Below are 23666 nucleotides of genomic sequence, written 5' to 3'. Positions count from 1 at the left end.
CAATCATTGATTTGAGAATGCAAGAAATATATTTGAAATGAAACATATTATCAGAGTATTCAATTTAATTAACTTTTGAATTTTATTATTCTATACACATAATATGTGAAGATGTTTATTATCTATCAAATATTTTTACGTAGTTTATATGAATCTTTTATCTTTATATTTCATATAAAAGATATAGATTAAAATATAGTAAACGAGTTAATAATTTTTTTGAAAAAACATATTCTCATTCGAGGTTGATTATATTGAAATTTAATAATAGCGTAACATTTTGGATAACATCCTTAAAAAACAAATTTGACAAATGATAACAATTATCTTTGATATAGGTGTAGCTAAAGAATCTAAAATACCAATAGATGTGATTCATGCAAAAATCATACAAATTTAAATAGTATATTTGAAAAAGGAACAAAAACGATTGAAAAATGAAATATTCAAATGAGTTTTATCATATCAATATGAAAAAGGATAACAAGACGTGTAGATGTATTTTATTAGTATTTTTCAGTTATTTATAATATAATTCTTATGTATTCAAGAAAAAAATTACATCGGAGTATATGTTGTAATATAAAGATTCAAACTCATTGATATTCCAATAAAATGTAGAAAGTGACATATTAACCACATGTCCAAACAAAAAAATTACTAAGAAAATATATATTGACATTTGACATATTGATTAATAATGTACTATCCCTCATTTAATAGATTATAGATGTTAAATTTGTTAAGTTTCATTTCAACCGTCATCTCAAAACGATATTCATAATTAATATATAAGTAAAAAAAATAAAGTGATAATATTACGTTTGAAAATAAAGAGAGCTATAGAATTAATTAAAAAAAGTAATCCTTTAATATTTATTTTAAAGACCGCGCGAAGCGCGGCCAAATTCCCTAGTTAATTATAATCGAAGAATACTTGCACTTCATTTGGACGGTTGTTTTTATTGTTTCATAATGAATCGCATTTATTTATTTTAATAAATATAATTAGGATTGTACATGACCGAGTTGGTTCGTATTTTTATAGTCGGATTTTTTTTTCAATATCAAACCAAGTCAAATCATATCACTAGTCAGGTTTTTTTTTCCGGATTAATTCGATTTAGGATTTGATTCAATTTTCGATTCGATTTTGTATACCCTAAATACAATATTTGATTAATTAGATTGTATCATGTTGTATCGTTACATATATTAATGCCATGCATCTATAATTTGATTGATAAACCTACAAAACAGAGAATAGGATACGAGATAATGCTACATATAGGGTAAAGGATAAATAAAACTATTTTAACAGTAATAAATATATTAAAACAAAGCAAGAAGAAAATACTAAGGTGATAACATAATTACACTAGATCGATCGTCACAAAAAAATGAGACATTTTGTTATTACCTAGCAATAAATTTAAACAATAATATGATACTAGAATTTTAAACAATAATCAAAACAAACAATATATTGAAACTATCAATACAATACGATAGATAACAACCATATACTTGTGTAGTATGGGGCCGTTTGGTTACTGTATAAGAGACATCTTATTCATGTACAAAAAGTTGCATTAGTTTTACTGTGTTTGGTAGAAGTTTTGTATTAAGTATAAAAGTCAACATAATTTATACCATGTTTGGTTGCATTTTTGTAGTCCTACATAATTAATACCAACATAACTTATAAGGAAATTTATGTATAAAGTTATGGAGGGTAGAGGGTGGAATAAGTTATGTGGGTGTTAGTTATACATGTATTAAAGTGATAAATTACATGTTTACTCTATTAATTTGTTATGTTTTTAATTGGAAACTTTATTGTTTGCAAATATATAAGTTTGTTGTTTTTATTTTTTTTTATATTTAGATCATTTTTATTTCTTTGAATTTATTTTATTTTTTTAATTAGAAACTTTGTTGTTTCCTTTCAACATGTGTCGTTTTTATTTCTTATTATATATAGATTTTTTTTTATATACTTACCATTTTGATTGATCATGCAAATATAAATATTTTTTTAATATTAGAAATTGATTGTATATCTTTTAACGGTACATATGCTAACCAAATATTAACATTATATATTATTCAATATATTTCACATTATATATTATTCAATATATTTCACATTTTATTAATATTCAATAGTTAATAATTTATGTATTGTAATCTCTACGTAACTAAATAATATCTACATAACTAATATCAACATAGCTAATACCCGCATAATTAAATCCAACATAACTAAACGTGCATAACTAAACCCTGCATAACTAATACCTGCATAACTAAACCATGCATAGCTAATACCTGCATAATTAAACTCTGCATAACTAAACTCTGCATAACTCTAACCAGTAACCAAACAGCTCTTATATGTATTAAGAGGATAAATGCAACACGACACACGTGTCGCTTACTTATCAAGTACCTAAACATGATTTAATTAATTTAGCAGAACATAGATAAGGATAACAGATTAATCATTAATATAATAATCAAACACTCGCTAGCTAAGTGCTAATAAGTCATTACCTAGATTTGTTTAATTTTCCCCATTGTAATTCAACCCCTAATTTCCCGCTATTGGTAATGTCTCCAAGAAGACTTAATTAAATTTTTTTAAAAAAATCCAATTTACAAGGGATTATTGTTTAATATGTCCGTAAGTACATGATTAGTACATATATGAAGATTTTCATCATAATTAGATGACTTCAGTCCTTATCCTTGTCCTAATTAGACAAATTTGCTACTTAATTACGTTGTTATTGCCAAGTCATCTCATTCTTTAGTTTGACTTTTTTTCTACCTCTTTGTATGACCAAAATTACAATCTAACACCTCATAATTCCATTAAACGACCGCGATAATTAGTTATATTTATAATATTTTTCTTTTTTATATGCTTCTTAACAAGCATTAATTCAAAGATAGTTTTAATATTTTATTTTTATTTGTGTCTTAGTATTTATTTTTCTCATTAAATATTCTATCCTATTAAAGTATTTATAGTGTTGAAAGACAATTACTACTAGATAAAATAGAGAAAAAATATACGCTTGTAAAAGGACAAATAATTTGAGGAATAGGGAGTACTTATTTCCACAAATTTCCTTAGTTTCCATCAAAGTAAAAGAATTTGACCCCCCCAAAAAGGAAAAAAGAAACTAAAAGTGATAATTGTTCTCTGTGTGTGACTTGTTTGAAATTTTATTAAAGCAAATATTTATGCTTGAAAATTATTTAGAATTGTGTCATTCACAAAACTAAAGCAGTTAACATGTTGCCATCAGTACCAATCACTTGGTTAGGCTCATGATTTTTTGGATGAACTATTACTGCAGTTACTGGACACTATAACAAATATAAAAAATTGTGGCAGTTACATAAATTGTTGCTATATTATTTTCAGTGTCACATAAATCATGGAGTATCATGAGTATTTATAATCTCCATGAGTATTGCTAAAAAATTTAACGATTTTCAATATAATAATATTAACTCAATTGTCATTATTAAATTTTTTTATTATTACTAAATATCTCTTCTATTTTTGATTCGGGGTGGAGTTAGAATAAATAGGAAAGAGAAACCTTTTAACTGTGGGTTAATTATATTTCTCTATTATGTCACTTATTATTGTGCCATTATGATCCGTGTTTGTTGCAAAGTAAATTATGATAATTCATCAAAAGAAAGTATTGTGCCGGTCTTAAATATCAATTAAGGCAGCCTATCAATTTTTATAAAATGAGTTGTACTAGGTAGTAGAAAAGTATACATTATGGTCATAAAATTAATCTGGATTTTAAAGGGGAAAAAGAAGGCAGACTTTTAGCTCATGTATCAAAATTCAAAACTAATTAATTAGTGGATATATAACATAATAGTCATCTCTCATACTATTCCATTGGATTAGATCAATCCCTGAATTAACTAGTCAACCATAACAATAATTACACTAATAATTAATTAATATATTATTATAAACAGTTGATTTCTCTTCATTTCCGACTGACTGGTGTTGTGTTATAATATTTTTATATATAGCATATACACAAAGAAATCTCTGTTATTAATGATCAAATATTTATACGATATTATTCTCTTTTACTAATTTTTTTTATAAGGGAATCTTGATGAGCTTGTTTCTTAGTTAAATTTTTTTTCCTCTTTCCTCGTTGCCACTGAATAATATTTTTGTTATCTTACAACATAATTCTTTAATATCTTGATAATTAGGCAGCAAAACACCATATATAATCACCTCATTATTTCTCTCTTACAAAAAATCATAATTTTCTTTTTCTAATTTACTCACAAGTCATATCTTAACGGGCACTCTATTGAAAAATTAACTATAAATGAATTCGTACCGAAGAAAAATGTTTTACAATAAATATTTTCTAATTTTTTCAGTTTGATTAATCAATTTATTTCAAATAGTTCATATTGATTTTGTGTGCTTTTCCTATCTTCGAACACACTCCACCTCCACCCTCATCCTCAATACCCCACCCACTCCACACCTATAGGATGAATCTAGATTTTATTTTAGGATAATATTTTTTACTTCTGTAAAACAAAAAAATAAATAAAACCTCACTTTTTTTCCTAGAAAAATTTCGTCAAATTTTTCCCCTTTCAGAATGCAATCTAAGGGATCGTTTGGTACGAGGACAAGGAAAAACAGTCTAATAGCAAAATGCAGGATTAATCATAATATAGGCACAAATTTATAACTTTAAAATTATAACAACTAAAATACGCCCTCAAATATTGAACTTATAAAGTTCAAATTCTGCATCCTCCTCTAATTTAAATAATCATAACATCAACCAATAATCATGTATGTATGAACACTTTTAAATTTATTATTTCCATGTAATTAGTATGATTCAGATGTTTCTAATTAATTTGTTTATAAAGCCCATAGTAATTATTATATGAAATATGTATACGATTTAACGATAATAATGGTGTACCACGCAATCAAAAGATTAGTTGCATGAAATTGATGTGCTTTTACGTGATGATAAAGAAAATAAAACAACTCTATCCATTCAATAATTCAGTTGTGATGATTTGACATATTTTCTTTCATTCATAATTGAAGCACCCAATAATTTCAATTCCTAGCAACTGAAACAGCCCCCCCTTCCAAACTGTTAAAATTATTGTAGCCAATTTATTTAATTGTCATTTTCAAGTTAGGTAACGACAAAAATTTAAACTACGTACAACGATATTGTCCATGTATACTCCCAAAAAAGTAAAAGTTATCTTTACATGCATATATAATATCAGTGGCGGAGCCACCTTATAGTTTGAGGTTCATTCAAATTCTCTTTATCGAAAAATTATATTATTTGTACATTATTAAAATAAATTTTTAGGTACATAGTAGATGTTGAACCCTTTTCGACTACTTCACGTGTCTATTTGCTGAGATTTTGACCCCTGGTTCCGTCACTGTTAATGATATAGTAATAAATTAATTAAACAAGTCTTTGATCTTGATGACATTCGAAAATTATGGTCGTTAAATTACTAATTTGTAGTATAATGTTAACTAACAATAATTATATTTGTAATGTTAATATGGTATAACTAATGATATTTAGTTGGAATTATCAGTATTTTTATTTATTTATCAAAGTTTCTGTTAAATGATATTTAAGTCGTAGTTAGTTATATTAATTGTTTGTATAGTTTGTTATAGTTTGTTAGTTAGTTACATAACCAATTTTAGTAGTTAGTTAGTTTCTGATTTTTCAGTTTGTGTATAAAAGAACTCTCATCTTCAACAATGAAGATAAGCTTTCATATTCAATACATATGCTCACATTGTATTCCAATGGAGTTTACAGCTATGGCAGAATTGTGTTTTAACATGGTATCAGAGCTTTGTTAAGAATCGATAGTAGAACTTTGTCTTCTTCTTCGCCTCTGTTTTCTTCTTCTTCTTACTCTGATTTGAGTGATTGAGGATTTCTGGATTCACTCTGTTTTTCATCTTCTTCCTCTTACTCTGATCTGAGTGATTGAGGATTTCTGGATTCACTCTGTTTTTCATCTTCTTCCTCTTACTCTGATCTGAGTGATTGAGGTTTTCTGGATTCGTGTTGATTTCGTTAATCATGGCGATCGAAGAATCGGGTTCAACTACTACAAGTGCACCCAGCTTGATTGATTCAAGCAATCCGTTGTACTTACATCCTTCGGATAATCCTGGCGCGGCACTCGTTCCAATTCCTTTTAATGGAGAAGGATATGGATCATGGAGACGAAGTATACTCCGTGCCTTATCAGCGAAAAACAAGCTAAGCTTCATTAATGGAGATTGCAAGAAACCTGGAACCAATTCAGATCATATCCGGCATTGGGAACGTTGCGATGACATGGTTACATCGTGGATTCTCAATTCTCTGTCCAAGGAGATCTCTGATAGTGTAGAATACGTCAGTAACTCGATGGAACTTTGGAAGGAACTTGAAGATCGATATGATCAGACGAACGGGGCAAAACTGTATCAAATTCAGAAGGATATCAATGATCTAACTCAAGGTACTCTTGATATTACTGCATATTATACAAAAATGAAAAGATTATGGGAAGAACTTAACAATCTTTGCAACAAAAATCAATGTGTCTGTGTTTGTTCGTGTGGGGCAAAAGAAAATGTGTATAAGGCTGAGCAGGATCGTCGCCTAATACAGTTTCTCATGGGCTTAAATGAAGTGTATACTGCTGTAAGAGGAAGTATTCTTATGTTGAATCCATTGCCTTCAATGGCTCAAGCATTTTCAATCTTGATTCAAGAAGAGAAACAACGAGAATTTAAACCACATAATGTGATGAATATGGACTCTGTGTCTCTTAATGCTGGAGCTAAGAATTTTAATCGTGGATCCACCAGTAGCACAGGACGTCAACAGGTAGGGAATTATGTGGATAAATCCCAGTTGTTCTGTGATTTCTGCAAAAGAACAAGGCACACAATGAAAACTTGTTATAAGCTCCATGGATACCCCCAAAATACTCAAAATGAGCACAACAAGAATCCAACATCTCAGTCTACCAAGAATCCCAATTTTAACAGGAACACACAGGCGTACAATTTTAATCCTAATTTCAACTATAAGCGAGTTGCAGTAAATGTTGCAGCAAATGGCATATCTGCTGATTCAATGAGTAATGAAAGGAGTGATCAAATGAAGAAGGATGCAGATGACAATGTGACTTTGTCAAAAGAACAGTATCACAATGTTGTGAGAATGCTACATCATTTCCAGACAAACAATGCTGGAGCAATTGAGGACAATCCTGATATGGGGAATGGTTCTGTAAACTTTGCAGGTAATACAATTTGTACTTCTTCTATTGATTATGGTAAATCTTCATGTAAACATTTTGAATCAAAGTCTGACTTATGGATCTTAGATTCAGGGGCATCGAACCATATGACTTTCCATAAATCTTACCTAACAAACATTAGATCTTTGCCATATCCCATCTTGATAAGCCTACCAAATGGGTACAAAGTAAAAGTGACTGAGCTAGGAGATGTAACACTTACACCTAGAATCATTCTATACAAAGTGTTGTATGTGCCTTCCTTCAAATTCAATTTAATTTCTATACACTCACTTACTGTTCCTTTGAAAAGCACTATAATATTCAATGACACTGCTTGTCTATTGCAGGCCCCTTCAATGAAGAGGCCTCAGGAGATTGGTAAGTGCAAGGATGGTTTGTATTTCTTGTGCTCGAAGTGTTTGATGCATAGCAGGGCTGAAAATGCTAATACCTCATGTTTTTCATCTTCCAATTCTGTGACGGAAGCTTCTACATTTGCTTCTCATTCATGTATCTTACATTCTTCTGTAATTGACTCTTTTTCAAGCAATGATAACAAACAGATTGTATCAAATTCAGTCTTGCTTCCCAAAGATGAAGATTTACTGTGGCATAACAGGCTTGGTCATGTACCTTTTTCAAAGATGAGATCTATAAGTTCAATACCTACAACCTTTAAATCAAAACAACCATTTTTTTTGTCCAGTTTGTCCTATGGCTAGGCAAACCAGGTTACCTTTTCCTAAAAGCACAGCACAATCCAACAAACTGTTTGAGATTCTTCATGTAGATCTTTGGGGACCCTATCATACTACCACACATGATAATCACAAGTATTTTCTTACCATGGTTGATGACTATAGCAGATCCACATGGACACATCTTTTGAGTAGTAAGAGTAATGTCTTTCAAGTAATTCAAGCCTTCATTTCTATGATTGAGAATCAATTTAACACAACATTAAAGACCATTAGATCAGACAATGGTTCAGAGTTTATAAATAAGGAGACTACTCTGTACTTTCAATCCAAAGGCATCCTCCACCAAAGATCTTGTCCATACACACCACAACAAAATGGTATAGTCGAAAGGAAACACAAATATCTCTTAGAAACAGCTAGAGCTTTGATGTTTCAATCTCATTTGCCTCATAAATACTGGGGAGAATGTATCTTGACAGCCACTCATATAATAAACAGATTACCTTCTAGTCAATTACATGGGAAATGCCCATTTGAAATCCTTTACAAAAGAAAACCTCAATATTCATCATTGAGAAGCTTTGGATGCCTCTGCTACCCCACAAAACCAATAGCTCATAGGGATAAGTTTGAACCTAGAACAACACCTCACATCTTTGTAGGATATCCATATGGAACAAAAGGTTACAAAGTGCTGAGCCTGGCCACTAAAAAAATCTGTATTTCTAGAGATGTGGTATTTTATGAAACTATCTTTCCATTTGTATCTTCACCAAAAGGTGTGTTTTTTGATTCCACCTTTAAACCATCACATGATGTATTTTCTAATCCCATTAATCATGATTTTGGATATGATGACACAAGTGTATATATACCTTATTCTAATGATAATGAAGGTGTAAGTGTTACAGAAACTAGATCATCACCTCATACTACTACCCTACAAACTGATGTTGATAACCCCAGAACTCAATCCAATATGCCTACTAGAAAATCTAACAGAACTCATAAAGCACCTACATATCTAAATGATTATCACTGCCTAACCAATACATCTAAACAACACATTCCTTCATTGTCTTTACATGCCTTGTTTACCAATAAACACCATATCACCTCTGATGTTCTTTGTCCTGACAGTCAAATTTTGTTACAAAATGTATGCCATGATAGTGAGCCACTGACCTATGAAGAAGCAGTTGTTAACCCTGCTTGGCAAGCAGCCATGACTCAAGAATTTGAGGCATTACATGCAAATCACACTTGGGATTTATTACCACTGCCTGTGGGTAAGAAACCTATAGGGTGCAAGTGGGTGTACAAAGTAAAACATAAGGCAGATGGAAGTATTGAGAGATTCAAGGCAAGGTTAGTTGTCAAGGGTTATACTCAGAAGGCAGGAATTGATTATGTGGAAACTTTCTCACCAGTAGTAAAGATGACAACAGTTAGATCCTTGATTGCCATTGCAGTAAAAAGAGGTTGGGATATCTCTCAATTAGATGTCAACAATGCCTTCCTTCATGGAGATTTACATGAGGAGGTTTACATGGAAGTGCCTCCTGGTTTGATGATTAATGCACCAGGCCTAGTTTGCAAGCTGAATAAATCACTTTATGGGCTGAAACAAGCAAGCAGACAGTGGTATGAAAAATTAGCTGCTGCTTTGTATTCAAGGGGTTACAGTCATTCAGTTAATGATTACTCCTTATTCTACAAGAAGTCTACCAATTCAATTGTATTTGTAGCAGTATACGTAGATGATGTTATCCTTACAGGCACAGATTCTGCAGAAATAGATTCACTCAAGGGATTCCTGCATGATCAATTCAAAATCAAAGATTTGGGAAGGTTGAATTATTTTTTAGGCCTTGAAGTTTTATACAAACATGATGGAGCTATAATTTCACAGAGGAAGTTTGCATTGGATCTTTTGAAAGAGTTTGATTGTTTACATTGCCCAAGTTCTTCTTCTCCTCTTGATCCTACAGTGAAGTTGAAGGCTAAGGAAGGACCTGTTCTATCAGATCCTACATTCTATAGAAAATTGGTGGGGAAATTAAATTTTCTCACTAACACAAGATTGGATATATCTTATGCAGTACAACACTTAAGTCAGTTCCTACAAGATCCTAGAGAGCCTCACTTACATGCAGCATTTCATTTGCTCAGATACATAAAGAAAGATCCAACACTTGGAATCTTTATGTCCAACAGTCATGACTGCAAAGTAAGAGCTTTTTGTGACTCCGACTGGGCAGCATGTCCAGACTCTAGAAGATCAGTTTCAGGGTATATTGTAATGCTAGGGAACACTCCAATAAGCTGGAAATCCAAGAAACAAGAAGTTGTGTCATTGTCTTCAGCTGAAGCAGAATACAGGGCTTTGAGAAAGGTTGTTGGTGAATTAGTGTGGTTGAACAGACTTTTTGAAGAACTTGCAGTGCCAACTTCCACACCTTATGAAGTATTTTGTGATAGCCAGTCAGCTCTTCACATTGCCAGGAATCCAGTGTTCCATGAACGAACTAAACATATTGAAGTAGATTGTCACTTCATAAGGAACAAACTACAAGATGGGCTCATGACTCTACATCATGTCACCACTACAGATCAGATTGCAGACGTATTAACCATAGCATTAACAGGGATTAAACATTCAGCCATTCTCAACAAGTTGGACGTAAGAAGTATACTTCCAACTTGAGGGGGGATGTTAAATGATATTTAAGTCGTAGTTAGTTATATTAATTGTTTGTATAGTTTGTTATAGTTTGTTAGTTAGTTACATAACCAATTTTAGTAGTTAGTTTCTGATTTTTCAGTTTGTGTATAAAAGAACTCTCATCTTCAACAATGAAGATAAGCTTTCATATTCAATACATATGCTCACATTGTATTCCAATGGAGTTTACAGCTATGGCAGAATTGTGTTTTAACAGTTTCGAAACGCTTATTTGTTAGCGGAATGTGTTTGGAGAGGAGGGCATGCATTCAATAATTTGGGAGTAACTTCTTGTTAGGATCGAAATAGTTAGGTGTGATGCAAAAGCTAGCAAAGTGAACTTCGGAAGACCTTGAATGAGAAGACAAATGAAAAAAAATACCAGAAGAAATACAAGCATGTAACGTGATTCAGTCAACGGATCTACATTCACAAGAAAAACAATTCACTATATGAATAAAAGTAAAAAATATCAAGAGCAAAAAAAACCTAATACAATTCATTCAGAATAGATAAGGAGGTTCACACAAGTGTGTCTCACACTTTTATCCTAAAGGATTTAGGCCTTCATATATATCGCTTCAACATTTATTCTCTCTTATACTCTCACCAAATACTAACTATTCTACCATTATTATCCCCATCACACTATGTTTTTTTAAACGTTGTTCATGAATTTGATGTTACCCAAAATAATACGATTCATATTGGAGGCAGTTAATTACTACAAATTGTAGGACAGAACAACTTTGTTTAATTTGTCGTGTGAGTCAATTGAGAATTCCATTTTTGTGTTTTCCGTATCCTTAAAAGTACATACATAGTTGTTCATATGGTTTCACTTTTTAAAGAGGTGCGTGCATTTTCCACGTATTCTTTATCTTCAGAGGCATATCCAGAATTTTGATATGATAGGTACACTATTATAAAAAAGTTAATCTATAATATAAGTTAGATTGGTTCGTTAATTAGGTTTTTACTACCGAAAATCGTTAAAATTTTAAAACTATAGGTCTAAAATCAATTCTGATATATATATAAATTCCAAAAGTACTACCAATTACCACTTTGAGAAGTGATATATAACTTTAAAAAGAAAAATAAAACAAGATAAATATAAGATTCAAATTTTTAACCCCGCAGAGAGAGGAACACCCAGTCATCATTTCATTATGTGATACTCCAAGTGTGGATTCACACATCTATATTTCAATATTTATTTGAAAATATAACACTATTATGTATAATCTCAGGAGGAAATTATGAATTCACGTGAACCCGATGACCTCCCTCTGTTTATCTTATATGGAACTTCCTAAATTGTCTTATAATAAAAAGTATACTTCAATAAATTAAACGTGAATAAAATGTCTCTTAATTTGAATGTATTTTTACTACTAGTACATTGTCAAGTATAGGAATTAATTGGTACAAGTATACAATGTTACTTTACTTGCTAAAGGACGTTAATTTGGGTTTTGGCTAGAAAATAACTCTACGACTTTCTATAAATGACTAGCTGGACCCTACTGATTTTGTAAAAAGAAAATTATTTGTACTGTTTAGTCAATTGAAATAAGTTAATTTTTTTATTAGGACATCATTTAAGGCCGATGATTTGAAAATGATATACACTAATTTGAAGGTGCAACCATCACTCAACGCTCCCATAGAAAAATATGCCATATGGGGGCGCTAGCTACCTAGAAATTAAAATTTAAATCGGTTGAAAAAGTTTCATTTTAAGAGTTGGTCATTAAATTTTAATAAGGAATATGGACCATGACTTGAAACTAATAAAATGTTTTATTTAAGCAAATCTTGAGAAAATTACATCAGAAGTACTTTGAGCTCTAATCAGTTATAGTGATAGTTTGATTAATTACCAAACGAAACAATAGCTTACTTAAAAAATTTCGCATTGCAATCTATTGATTCGAGAAAATAATTTTCCCAATTCACTTCGATGTATAAAATATTAAATTGTTCAAGCTAGTTACAGAAGCTAAGACAGCTTGAAATAAGTTTGCTACACTAACCGATTGTGTGTTGGTCCATAATTAATTAGACAGAAAATAATAAAAAGTTTTTCTTTTCCTAATTTTTTGTATTACATAGCAAAGATTTGCTTATGTTCTCTTGATACGATTAAAGGGAAAACAAAAAATAAAAATGATATCATCCAATTATATTTATATCCCATCATAAATGTGAACGAGCAGCAAGTTCGTGGAGCACCTTATCTAGTATTGGAAAAAAAGAATTTAAGAAAAGAGAATGCCAATAGTATATCCACTACAACACGTAATAAATTTTATAACAGTTATTTAACGGTAATAATATATATATAGATAGATAGATAAAAATAATACATATAAATATTTCTAATAAACAGTATATATAAATGCTATTAAAAGTTTTAGTAATTTTTTATGCAACGAAATTAATTCAATTGTCAAAAAAAATTACTATAACAATAAATATTGCGTATAAACTATAGATTGTAACATGTTTAGCCACCAGCTTAACTGGAATAAGCTTAACTTAGCTACTATTTAGTTGATATGTTTGAGAACACACACAAAAGTTTTTCAAAACTTGAACTGAAAATGTCTAATAGAAACACTCTATTTATCATATTTTTAGATCTCAATTGAAATAACATATTGTGATTCGATTCTCTAAATAAATTTTTTTAGTAAATTTAAGAGATTATTAATATATTAAGTGATAATTTAATGTTAGTTAATTAGTTAAAATATAAGGTGTGGTAATACATATAGGAATACGCCCTCTCTAGCTTCCTGTTTTCCACTTTTTTAAGTTGGTTCTTTGTTTCATCAGTTTAATTTCCTTGTCAAGTCATCAAACACACATAATTACCCGCAGATTTATTTTTTTTAATTATTATATTTATGATTAGATTATTTTCTTCCAAAACCTAAGAAATAGCCACACACGTATGGTTCTCACTATTCATGCCTTAAAGGAAAAAATAAAAAAGAGGATGGTGCATCCCCATCACTTAGTTTTTGACATTCCTTTGTACCTCTTATATTCCTATATCTATATAAAGAACCCAAAAGACACCAAATACAATCACAGTCTCTCTCTCAAAAAAAAAAACATATTACAAATTTATTACAAACTCCTTACGATGGGTAATATTCATTTGATTTTCCCACTTTTATTTATATCTTGTTTCATTTTCCCATCCACAACAAATGGCTACTCCAACGCAATCATAAAAGCTTGGTGCACCCAAACACCTCATCCACAACCTTGTGAATACTTCTTATCACAAAATCCCAAAATTACATCTCCTATCATAAAAAAATCAGATTTTCTAAAAGTGTCACTAGACTTAGTGTTAGACCGTGCGTTACGTGCCCAACTGAACACATATTCACTAGGTCCAAAATGTCGTAACGAGCGCGAAAAAAACGCATGGGCTGATTGTATTGAACTCTATGAAAACTCAATCAACAAAATCAAAAGCACAGTTGATCCAAACACAAAACGCTCAGCTACTGATGCTCAAACATGGTTAAGTACAGCCTTAACAAATATCGAAACATGTAAAGCAGGTTTCGAAGAATTAGGCGTTACGGATTATGTTATGCCACTAATGTCAAATAATAATGTGTCATCTTTAATAAGTAACGCTTTGGCTTTAAATCATGGTTATTATACTGAACCTACTAAAAGTAGTACTAGTACTCAAGTTGATGGATTTCCAACTTGGGTATCTCCTGGTGATAGAAAATTGTTGCAATCGTCGTCGTCGTCGTCAACGGCTTCTCAGGCGAATGTAGTGGTGGCTACTGATGGTTCAGGGGATTTTAAGACAGTGAAAGAAGCTGTAGATGCTGCTGCCAAGAATAAAGGAAGTGGGAGGTTTGTGATATATGTGAAAGCTGGGACTTATAATGAAAATGTGGAGATTGGAGAAAAGGTGAAAAATGTTATGTTGATTGGAGATGGCATTGGAAAGACAATTATTACTGGAAGCAAAAGTGTTGGAGGTGGATCCACCACCTTTAGATCAGCCACAGTTGGTAAGTATAATCTGACACAGTCAAACAGTTTGATCTTGATCGTGAAAGAAAAATAATATATCACAATAATTAACATTACTAAATATTTTAGAAAAATAAATAAATACATTTTTAAATTTCAAAATTGAAAAATACTGTATAAATTGAGACAGAAGGTAAAACAAAAAAAATATTGCATAATTGACAATACTAAATTTTTTGTGCTTTGTTTTCTAGTTTAGGATAAACATACATCGTATTTTTTTAACCAAATACACAAAATGATCATGTCGTACAAAACTTGGGCCAAAAGGCAAAACTGAAAAAGGAAATTGAATTATATTATGAGTTTGGGTTTTACCGTCTTTTTTTCTGTGTTTGTGCAAAAACGTTTTTTAATTGGTAACTTAAATCATTGAATAATTTATTGACTTTAATAATTAGGAGGGCGAAGAGCTATAGCAACGTAGGTAGTACTTATACTCCCTATGTTTCAATTATGTAGCATCATTTAACTTTTAGGAAGAAATTAAGGGGAAAAAATGACTTTTTTCAAAAGATATTTGTGGTCCAACGCAAATCCTAAAAATTTATATAGCTATAAATTATCTTATTCAGCGTAAAACAGAATTTTAAAGGTGTATTTATTCCTTCTAAATATAAAAATGTATATAACATTCTGTTTAGAACATTAACTAAGAAAAAAAGCAAGCACATAAACTTGGAATGGAGAGAATAATTTTCTCTCTAAACAACAGAGTATTCCTCTGTTTTGATTTACTTGAAATGAAAGGTCAAAATTAAAACACTTTTGAACTATTTTAAATTGTTAATTATTATGACTTATAATATTTTAATTAAATTTATTTTGAACATTATTAGATTATCATACTTCAAATAAAAAAATAAACGGAAACGGAGAAATGTTAATGCCACTCGTGCCTTAAATATTAAACCGATTTGACAGTCAACTACATATTACTACTATTTTTGGTTCGTACCTTAAAAAGAAAAAAGAAGTATTAATTAGTACTAATTAATGTAACTTGTATAGTTGCATATGCTAATATTATTTTAATTTCTGAAAATGTTAGGTGCTTCTGGTGATGGATTTATTGCTCAAGGCATAACAATTAGAAACACTGCTGGACCCCAAAAGCACCAAGCAGTAGCCCTACGATCTGGCTCTGATCTTTCAGTATTTTATCAATGTAGCTTCGAAGGGTATCAAGACACTTTGTATGCTCATTCCAATAGGCAATTTTACAAAGAGTGTGATATTTATGGTACGGTCGATTTTATATTTGGTAACGCAGCAGTTGTGTTACAAAATTGTAATATTTTCGCTAGAGACCCTCCGAATAAAATCAACACTGTGACAGCCCAAGGCCGAACCGACCCGAATCAAAACACTGGAATTTCGATACATAATTGTAGAATCACTGGAGCTGGTTCTTCGAAATCAGCTAGGACATATTTAGGAAGGCCATGGCAAAAATATTCACGCACTGTTGTGATGAAAACATTTCTTGATGGATTGGTTAGTTCTGAAGGATGGTTTCCATGGAGTGGTAATTTCGCGTTGAATACGTTGTATTATGGAGAGTATTTAAACACGGGACCTGGTTCATCGACTGGAAATCGAGTTAATTGGGGAGGTTATCGAGTTATTACGAGTTCAGCTGAGGCATCTAAATTTACCCCTGCTAATTTCATTGCTGGAAATTCATGGATTCCAGCCACCAATGTGCCATTCACTTCTGGTCTTTGATTTGGTATATATCTTATATATAATGTGTTTGTTATTGTGCACTATCATACATACTGATTTGAAAATTGTCAATTTGTAAGTAGCATGGACATAATAATAATTCATGTTGCTCAAATATAGAAAGCAATGTGTAATTGAGCAACTAGTTTGTATTTGTAATTGTGTCCTCCTTTTGATTTTTGTTGTATTCCCAAGCTAATTCTTTCTTTAGCAAGGAAATTGTTGAATTGAGAATATTCATTGTATACTAAAGTTCAATGTTCATGACCAATGTCATTTTGATTGTTAGCTAGATTTTTTTTAGGCCACAAACTTGCTTGGAAACAAATATTACTGTCTTTATCTTATTTTATGCGACACTTTTTTTAGTCTGTTTTGAATAAAAAATGTAACCTTATTATAAAAGTAATAATTTAACTTTAAAATATTCTTTTTCACACTTACTAAAATGATTTTCAGTACAGACTTGTTTTAGATCACAAGTTCTAAAAGATTTTTAAAAAAAAAAAAATATCGTGTCAAGTTAAATGATGTCGCGTGAAATGAGACGGATGGAGTATTATTTATAGTTGAGTTTAAGTTATACTCTCTCATTCCATTTTATATGACACTCTTTTTTTTCTAGTCCGTTAAAAAACAAATATCACCTTACTATGGTTAAAACTCAAACCAAGTTAACTTTAAAATTCTCCTTTTTAGCCTTAGTGAAATGTTTTACCGTCACATAAATATTTAAGGATCATTATAGATCACAAATTTTTAAAAGCTTTTGTAAAAAATATCATATCAAGTCAAACAGTATCACGTGGAGTGAAAGGGATATATATTAAGACTTACTTAGTGTACTTCAAAAAGTGTATGTCATCATATTACTTTTTATTTGTTGTAACAGGCTCGTAATGATATATATATCATAAATTACGGATATTTTCAAATATAACACTAGATTATATTATTTACACATATTAAAAGAGAGAGAGTTCAAACAAAATGGTGATAGGGAGAGGTAGTTAAGAGATCAACTCCGAAAAAAGCATATATGAGGAGTGTCATTTTTAGTTTATAATGCGCCTTTAATTATTTATAAGATAATAATAGGTTGTTTTTTGTATGAACATGAATATTTCTTTTAAAGGAAATAATAAGTTCTTTACTTCGTCTTTTTTTAATGAAATTATTACTTAAAGCAAAAATTATCAATTTTATAAATATTTATATATAACGAAGACAAAATTTTCAAAATTTTAATCAACTGAAAATGAAAAATAATATTTTTTTTGGGTACCGAATACACTATAAAGTAAAATTACTTCAAACTGATTAATCATAACCACTTGGGATTAAAGTGATATAATCTCAATTCATTGGCCCCTTGGGGATCCATCAATATCCATGATGCCTCACCAGCTTTCTGGTACATTATGTGATTAGAAACATTATTATCAGCATACATTTTAGGCAGAAACATTGACTAATATTGATAAGCTACATTGTAACGCTTTAATTAAACACTTAAATAATTTAATACAAGAGTGTGACAAGCACTTTTTTCAATTGTATATAGTTTTCGAAAAAGAATTAAGTAAACTGTGGTTATAAATTTAAGTATGTATATTAAGTCAAGAGCACCACATTAAGTGCGCATTATCATGTTAACGTACCACACAACATGTATTACATAGGTCACCAACCAAAATAGTTACTTGATTGGGATTAATGAAAGTCTCTCTCAAAGATTTCAAATATTTAATTATTGGCTAATTAGATCAATTATGTTTTTGCTATATTCTGTCATGATAATACCTAAATTAAATTTTTTTTTTCCTCATTGTATCATCATGCACGTCTCTTTCTTAATTTATACATATTTTATGGTCAAGCATTATCTTATGTTTGATCCAATCCAGTTAACAGACTTATATATCCGCTACTTTAAAGAATTTATATATGTCCCCGATTAGATATAAGTTCAATTTTTTAAGGATAAAATTTAAAAACCAACTTATTTAAAGTACAAAAATTAAAGATAAAATTATTTGAAGAGCAAATTGTACTCGATGTTAATATGGTGGAAGAAGAGTTAAAACTAGGGCTGGGTGTTCTATGAGTTCAATCTGGTTAGAAATTAGTTCGATTTTTCATTTTTCGATGATATTAACCGAATCGAAATGAAATATATTCGGCTCAGTGCGGTTGTTTACAATTTCGGTTCATTTTGCAAATGTATATCACCATATTAGGCCTTTTTGTGTGATAATTGGGCTTTTTACAGTTGAAATCAAACAAAGTAAATTGGGAAGTCAGCTGGATATTGGTGGAATTTGTCTTGGGCCACTTTCCTTGGTTGTATTCACATTAATGTAAACTATTACAAATATAGCCAACCTTAATACTATTTAATTAACGGATTTGATTTTTCGGTTAATAAAATTTAAATTATAAAAAATTAAAAAACCAAATTGAAAAATTGAATTCTTAGAAATTAAAATTGATGTCCTAATAAACCAAAACCCAATTTTAAAAAATGCAACGCAGACTTTTGATTTGAGTCTTAGGCCTAACTCACACCCCAAAGGTTAGCTCAAATGGAGGGGGATTGTCCAAAAGCCTTATAAAGAGTCTACCCATCTTATTAATCACCAATGTGGGACTTTTGTCATTCTTTAACACCCTACCTCACGCCCAGTGCTTAGCATCTGGTGCGTGGGCAATTTTTAACTCACATCCCAAAAGCTAGCTCAAAGGGAGGAAGATTTTTCAAGCTTTACAAGGAGTCCACCCATCTCATTAATCACCGATTTGTGGGACTTTTGTTCTTCTTTAACATAAACTAGTTACGATAATATTCAATTAAAATTTAATAGAAGACTAGATAAAACCTAATCACTCAAGTAATATTTTGTCGTAGAAAAAATCTAACAATATGCTGGATTGCACATTCGATAAGAAAATCTCTAAAATATTCCCACTAAAGATTGTCTCACTGAAATGTAAATGGTTGATAAATTAAAGGACGACGACTGTTTATGCCAAAGTTGGTCTCATCAGTCGCTGAAATTTAAAATATATGCCAAAAGATGAAATTCAACTTTTTTGACATACCTAAAGTTTGTGTCTAATATAAATAAATTAATAAAAGTAAGTGGAACTCATGATTATAGCTTCTAATAAACAAAAAATAGAAGTCCATTACACCTAACAATTTGCAATAATAAAATTAACCAAAATAAAAGTGGAACTCATAATTGCTTTCTAACAAATAAAACTACATAACTCGACCTTTCACTTCCTTGACCATGCTTAAGCTTCTCTTTTCTCTTTTTACCCTAGAAAGAATCAAGAAAAATTAATTAAAATTTTATAACATAGTAATAAGACGTTAAAAAACTAAACTTTGATTCTGATACTAACTCAATTTCAAAAGTTAGTTCAATAACTCACATATTTTGGTATGGCTACTAAAGTTTAGATAATGGCGGAAAGATATAATGTAAGATCTAACATCATATAAAAATCGCGATACGATAATAAATTATTTTAGTATAGAAATTTGACCTATAGATTTGCGGCAAACTGAGAGGAGAACGATGAAAACAGCAACGCCAGCTAATACTCCAACGATTATTGCAACTGTTTTCCCTACGTCATCGTCATTGGTACGATCTGTTCACAAATTGAGTAAACATATATAGTCAAAATTCATTTTTCAAAAAATAATGTTAACAAGTCCCAACTATCATTTATAGACAAAAAATGGTTATTAATATAATTACAGCATAAAATTAACTTGGAAAAATTGTTATTAATATAAATACGCCAAAGAGGATTTCTCCTTGCTTTATTTTATGTATTTTGACATTTCACAGCTTTAGTGAAATTGCTTATTAGCCCTTTTTTATTTCTGACGCAAGAGTGGTTGAATATTGATCCTGAATTATTAGACACTTTTTTAAGAGAATTTTTTTTATTTTTTTAATTGACGGTATATGAAGTGCTACTTTTTAGAGGCAAATCATAGAAGATATGATAAGCATTATGAATTCTGTATACTATAGGGATTTTGACCTATTTTCTTGTACAAATGTTACTTTGTGCAATTTTGATATGATATAAAGGGACTTTATGTGTGTACGATAGGAACAAAGTGGAAGGTGAAGCTTAAAAGAAAGAGGGAATAACAACTTTAAAAAAAAAAAAAAAAGATATCCTAAATGGACAAATTCCCTAGAGATTTAAATTAAAGTGGATTATTCCTAACTTTATATATGCTATAGGAAAAGAATATTTTTGGATATAATTTGTTTTCGGAAAATGTGATTGATTCTTTTGCTTTTCTATCCTATGGAGTATATATAAGTGGCTTGAAAAGTCCCTCATGAATTAATTTGGAAGAGTTTTGTTAATTTAAAACATAAACAATCACACAAGAAAAAAAAATCAATTTAATGAAAACCTAGCTATAGCAAAGTTCTACAACACTCGGTTTCATTTTAATTATTGTTTTAGCTCTTTGTACGCCCATAAAAAAAAAATACAAGACAGTTTTTATTAAAATATCCTCTTGATTAGAATTTTTTAAAAAATTTATCAACATTAAAAAAGAATTATAAGCCTATAGTTGAAAAAGTTGCCAAGTTTATTCTTAAATTTCTAACATGATATGTAGAATCATTTTTCTACGAGCTTAAAGTACTAACATGATATGTAGAATCATTTTTTTATGAGCTTAAAGTAATTGTTAACTTAGGATGGAGGGAGTAATTACAAATTCAAATGTTAAATTCCTATGATGATGTTTAGAATCATTTTTTTAAGCTAAAGTTACTATCAACATGGAACGAAGGAAGTAATTACATCATGAAGTTGTGAGTCTAAAATTTGGTTTTATATCAAATTTATGCAATAGTATAATTTACCTATAGAAAGTTATAACACTATTCCTAAGATAGCAAGAGAATCCACTTATTATGAGTCAATACCCTTAAATATCATGCGTGAGTTTTAAGTTAAATTTCTTTATCGATTAAATCATCTAAAAACTATTTCACTATTCTTGTATTACTCAAAAAAGCGTACACAAAAAAATAAAATAACTAACATCTATACTGATAATACAATTTTATTTGAACTATCTATAAATAATAATTTCATTCTTCACGATGAAAAGAATAACTAATTACTATTTACTTGTTTAAGAAGGTAAAAAAATTTCACTATACTATCATGCTATCAGCGTAGAAAAGTTAAACTCTTACCGAAGGAGTGATAATAACCCGAACCCCAATATTTAGCATAACACTGAGCCAAATAAACATCAGCAGCAGCAGCATCACCACACATGTCCTTCAACTTCATAACAGCCTCAGAAACACAAGCAGAACAATCTTCAGGACTCAAATCACCCAAACACTGTGCAAATCCTTCAATTGAACCCGACCCGCTAACCTTAGAACCCGTCACCCCACCACCACCTTGAATTAATCCCGCAAGAACCTCATCCCTATGCCTAATGAACTCTCCGTCTCCTCGTAGTTGATTCTTACTACACTTGTTATATCTGTTAACATCGATCACATAATATAATTAAGTAAATAAAAGTAGTAAAATTTAAAAAAAAATTTAGGTGAGGCCACTATACCTTAAACTCGTGTCGGGTCTTCCAATAAAATCTTCATGTTCATATCTGACATAACAATCATCTAATTGCAAAATAGCACCAAAATTGTATGGACAGACTATGTTCATTTGTCCAACAGCACTAGCGACGCATGTTGAACAATCTTTTAATTGTAGGTCAGCGTTACATTGATACAAACCATAAATAGACGATTCTCGAGGGGCTGAAGTGTCATTTCGAAAAGCATAACTATTGTAAAGAGATTGTGAAGAAGAAGAAACTAATGAAGAGAGTAGAGAATTTAAACTTGGAACAAAAGGAGAATTTGATTGATATTTGTCTTGTGAACAACCTGCATAGATAAAATTATGAGCTTTAACAAGGTGATTATTATTATTAAGAAGTGAGAAAGTGTAGAAGAAGTAAAGGAAGAAAATTGAAAGAGAAGAAGATAGTTTAAATAAATGTAACAAATGTTGTGTAAGATTTGTGATGATCAACATTTCTCTTCTTTTTTCTCATTTGGGATATTATGGAATTTGTCTTCCTTTTATATTGTTCATTTTTTGGTTTTGATGCTTTAATTTGATTTTGTGGACTTCGAGGAAAATAGTTTTAAATTAAACAAATTAAAGTGTTGTGTTTTTAGCTTTACCTTAGGGTTGGGATTGTTTGGTTGATGCTACAACCAATAACAATCTTCAAATAAATCGAGATATTATTTTATCTTGCGTTTGATAATGAATATTAATTAATTTATATTAAAATTGTGATATTAACTATATCAATCAGATAAGCTAATTTCATAAAATATTTTTATCTATCTCATTCTGATAATCAAACGATAAGTCCAAGCAAGTGGATTCTAGATTATTCCAGGTTGAGTTGTTCTTTCGAATAAATTCCTATCTTACTGTTGCTGTAGTCCTCAAAATTAGCTAGGTCTATGAGACCAGTCATTCACTATTTGGATGAGGTTACAAAATTTTCTTGCCTGTTTTAAAGTGAGGACGGTTCTAGTTAGCCTTCTAGACTCATGGGATTAACTTGGGCTAGCCCATTTAAAATATCATGATCAAATTAACTAAGATAAGGAGCAAAGAAAAAACGATAAAATTTCACAAATAGCAAATATAATAAGGTTTTATAGTTATAGTTTTGATAATTGTGCTTCATAGCTATAGTGTTGTTTGCTATGGAGACTGCAATTTGTATATTTCTGTCAGTTTGTGTATATTGCTTGCGAATATACAAATAGGCTAAGTATATACACATTATGTATCTGCAAAATCTCTTGGTATATTTCGCTTGTCAATATAAAAATAAGGTGATTTATTATGAATATTTTATAAATCGTTTACAAATAGTTAAGGTAAGAATATATAAAATTTTGTATTTATACAATCAGAAATCGAAATTATACAAATAATGG

At 30.3% G+C, this 23666-nt stretch overlaps 2 protein-coding genes across 2 annotated transcripts; one reads left to right on the top strand and one right to left on the bottom strand.

Annotated features, from left to right (window-relative positions):
• Nucleotides 1–13909: 13909 nt before the first annotated feature.
• LOC107002144 (pectinesterase 2) lies at nt 13910–16888 on the top strand. Its single transcript, XM_015200056.2, has 2 exons — nt 13910–14867; nt 15941–16888. Exons 1-2 carry the CDS (start codon nt 13967–13969, stop codon nt 16615–16617), a joined length of 1578 nt encoding a protein of 525 aa, XP_015055542.1. The 5' UTR covers nt 13910–13966; the 3' UTR covers nt 16618–16888.
• A 2858-nt stretch (nt 16889–19746) lies between these two features.
• LOC107011865 (cysteine-rich repeat secretory protein 15) lies at nt 19747–22809 on the bottom strand. The gene is made up of 4 exons (XM_015211537.2): nt 22256–22809; nt 21873–22174; nt 20173–20280; nt 19747–19943 (listed from the first exon to the last, which is right to left on the bottom strand). The coding sequence occupies exons 1-4, from the start codon at nt 22735–22737 to the stop codon at nt 19939–19941; spliced, it is 897 nt and encodes a 298-aa protein (XP_015067023.1). The 5' UTR covers nt 22738–22809; the 3' UTR covers nt 19747–19938.
• Nucleotides 22810–23666: the final 857 nt, after the last annotated feature.

The sequence above is a fragment of the Solanum pennellii genome, chromosome 1, assembly GCF_001406875.1.
Source record: "Solanum pennellii chromosome 1, SPENNV200".
NCBI lineage: Eukaryota > Viridiplantae > Streptophyta > Magnoliopsida > Solanales > Solanaceae > Solanum > Solanum pennellii.
This window is presented reverse-complemented; position numbering and strand designations above follow the sequence as displayed.

What these genes read in the sequence shown, in the direction of transcription:
- LOC107002144 (XM_015200056.2), top strand. Translation starts at nt 13,967, where the DNA reads ATGGGTAATATTCATTTGATTTTCCCACTTTTATTTATATCTTGTTTC. An exon ending in CTTTAGATCAGCCACAGTTG is followed by an intron (nt 14,868 to 15,940) that starts GTAAGTATAATC and finishes TGAAAATGTTAG; the next exon opens with GTGCTTCTGGTGATGGATTT.
- LOC107011865 (XM_015211537.2), bottom strand. Translation starts at nt 22,737, where the DNA reads ATGTTGATCATCACAAATCTTACACAACATTTGTTACATTTATTTAAA. An exon ending in AGACCCGACACGAGTTTAAG is followed by an intron (nt 22,175 to 22,255) that starts GTATAGTGGCCT and finishes CGATGTTAACAG; the next exon opens with ATATAACAAGTGTAGTAAGA. An exon ending in GGGTTATTATCACTCCTTCG is followed by an intron (nt 20,281 to 21,872) that starts GTAAGAGTTTAA and finishes ATTTGTGAACAG; the next exon opens with ATCGTACCAATGACGATGAC.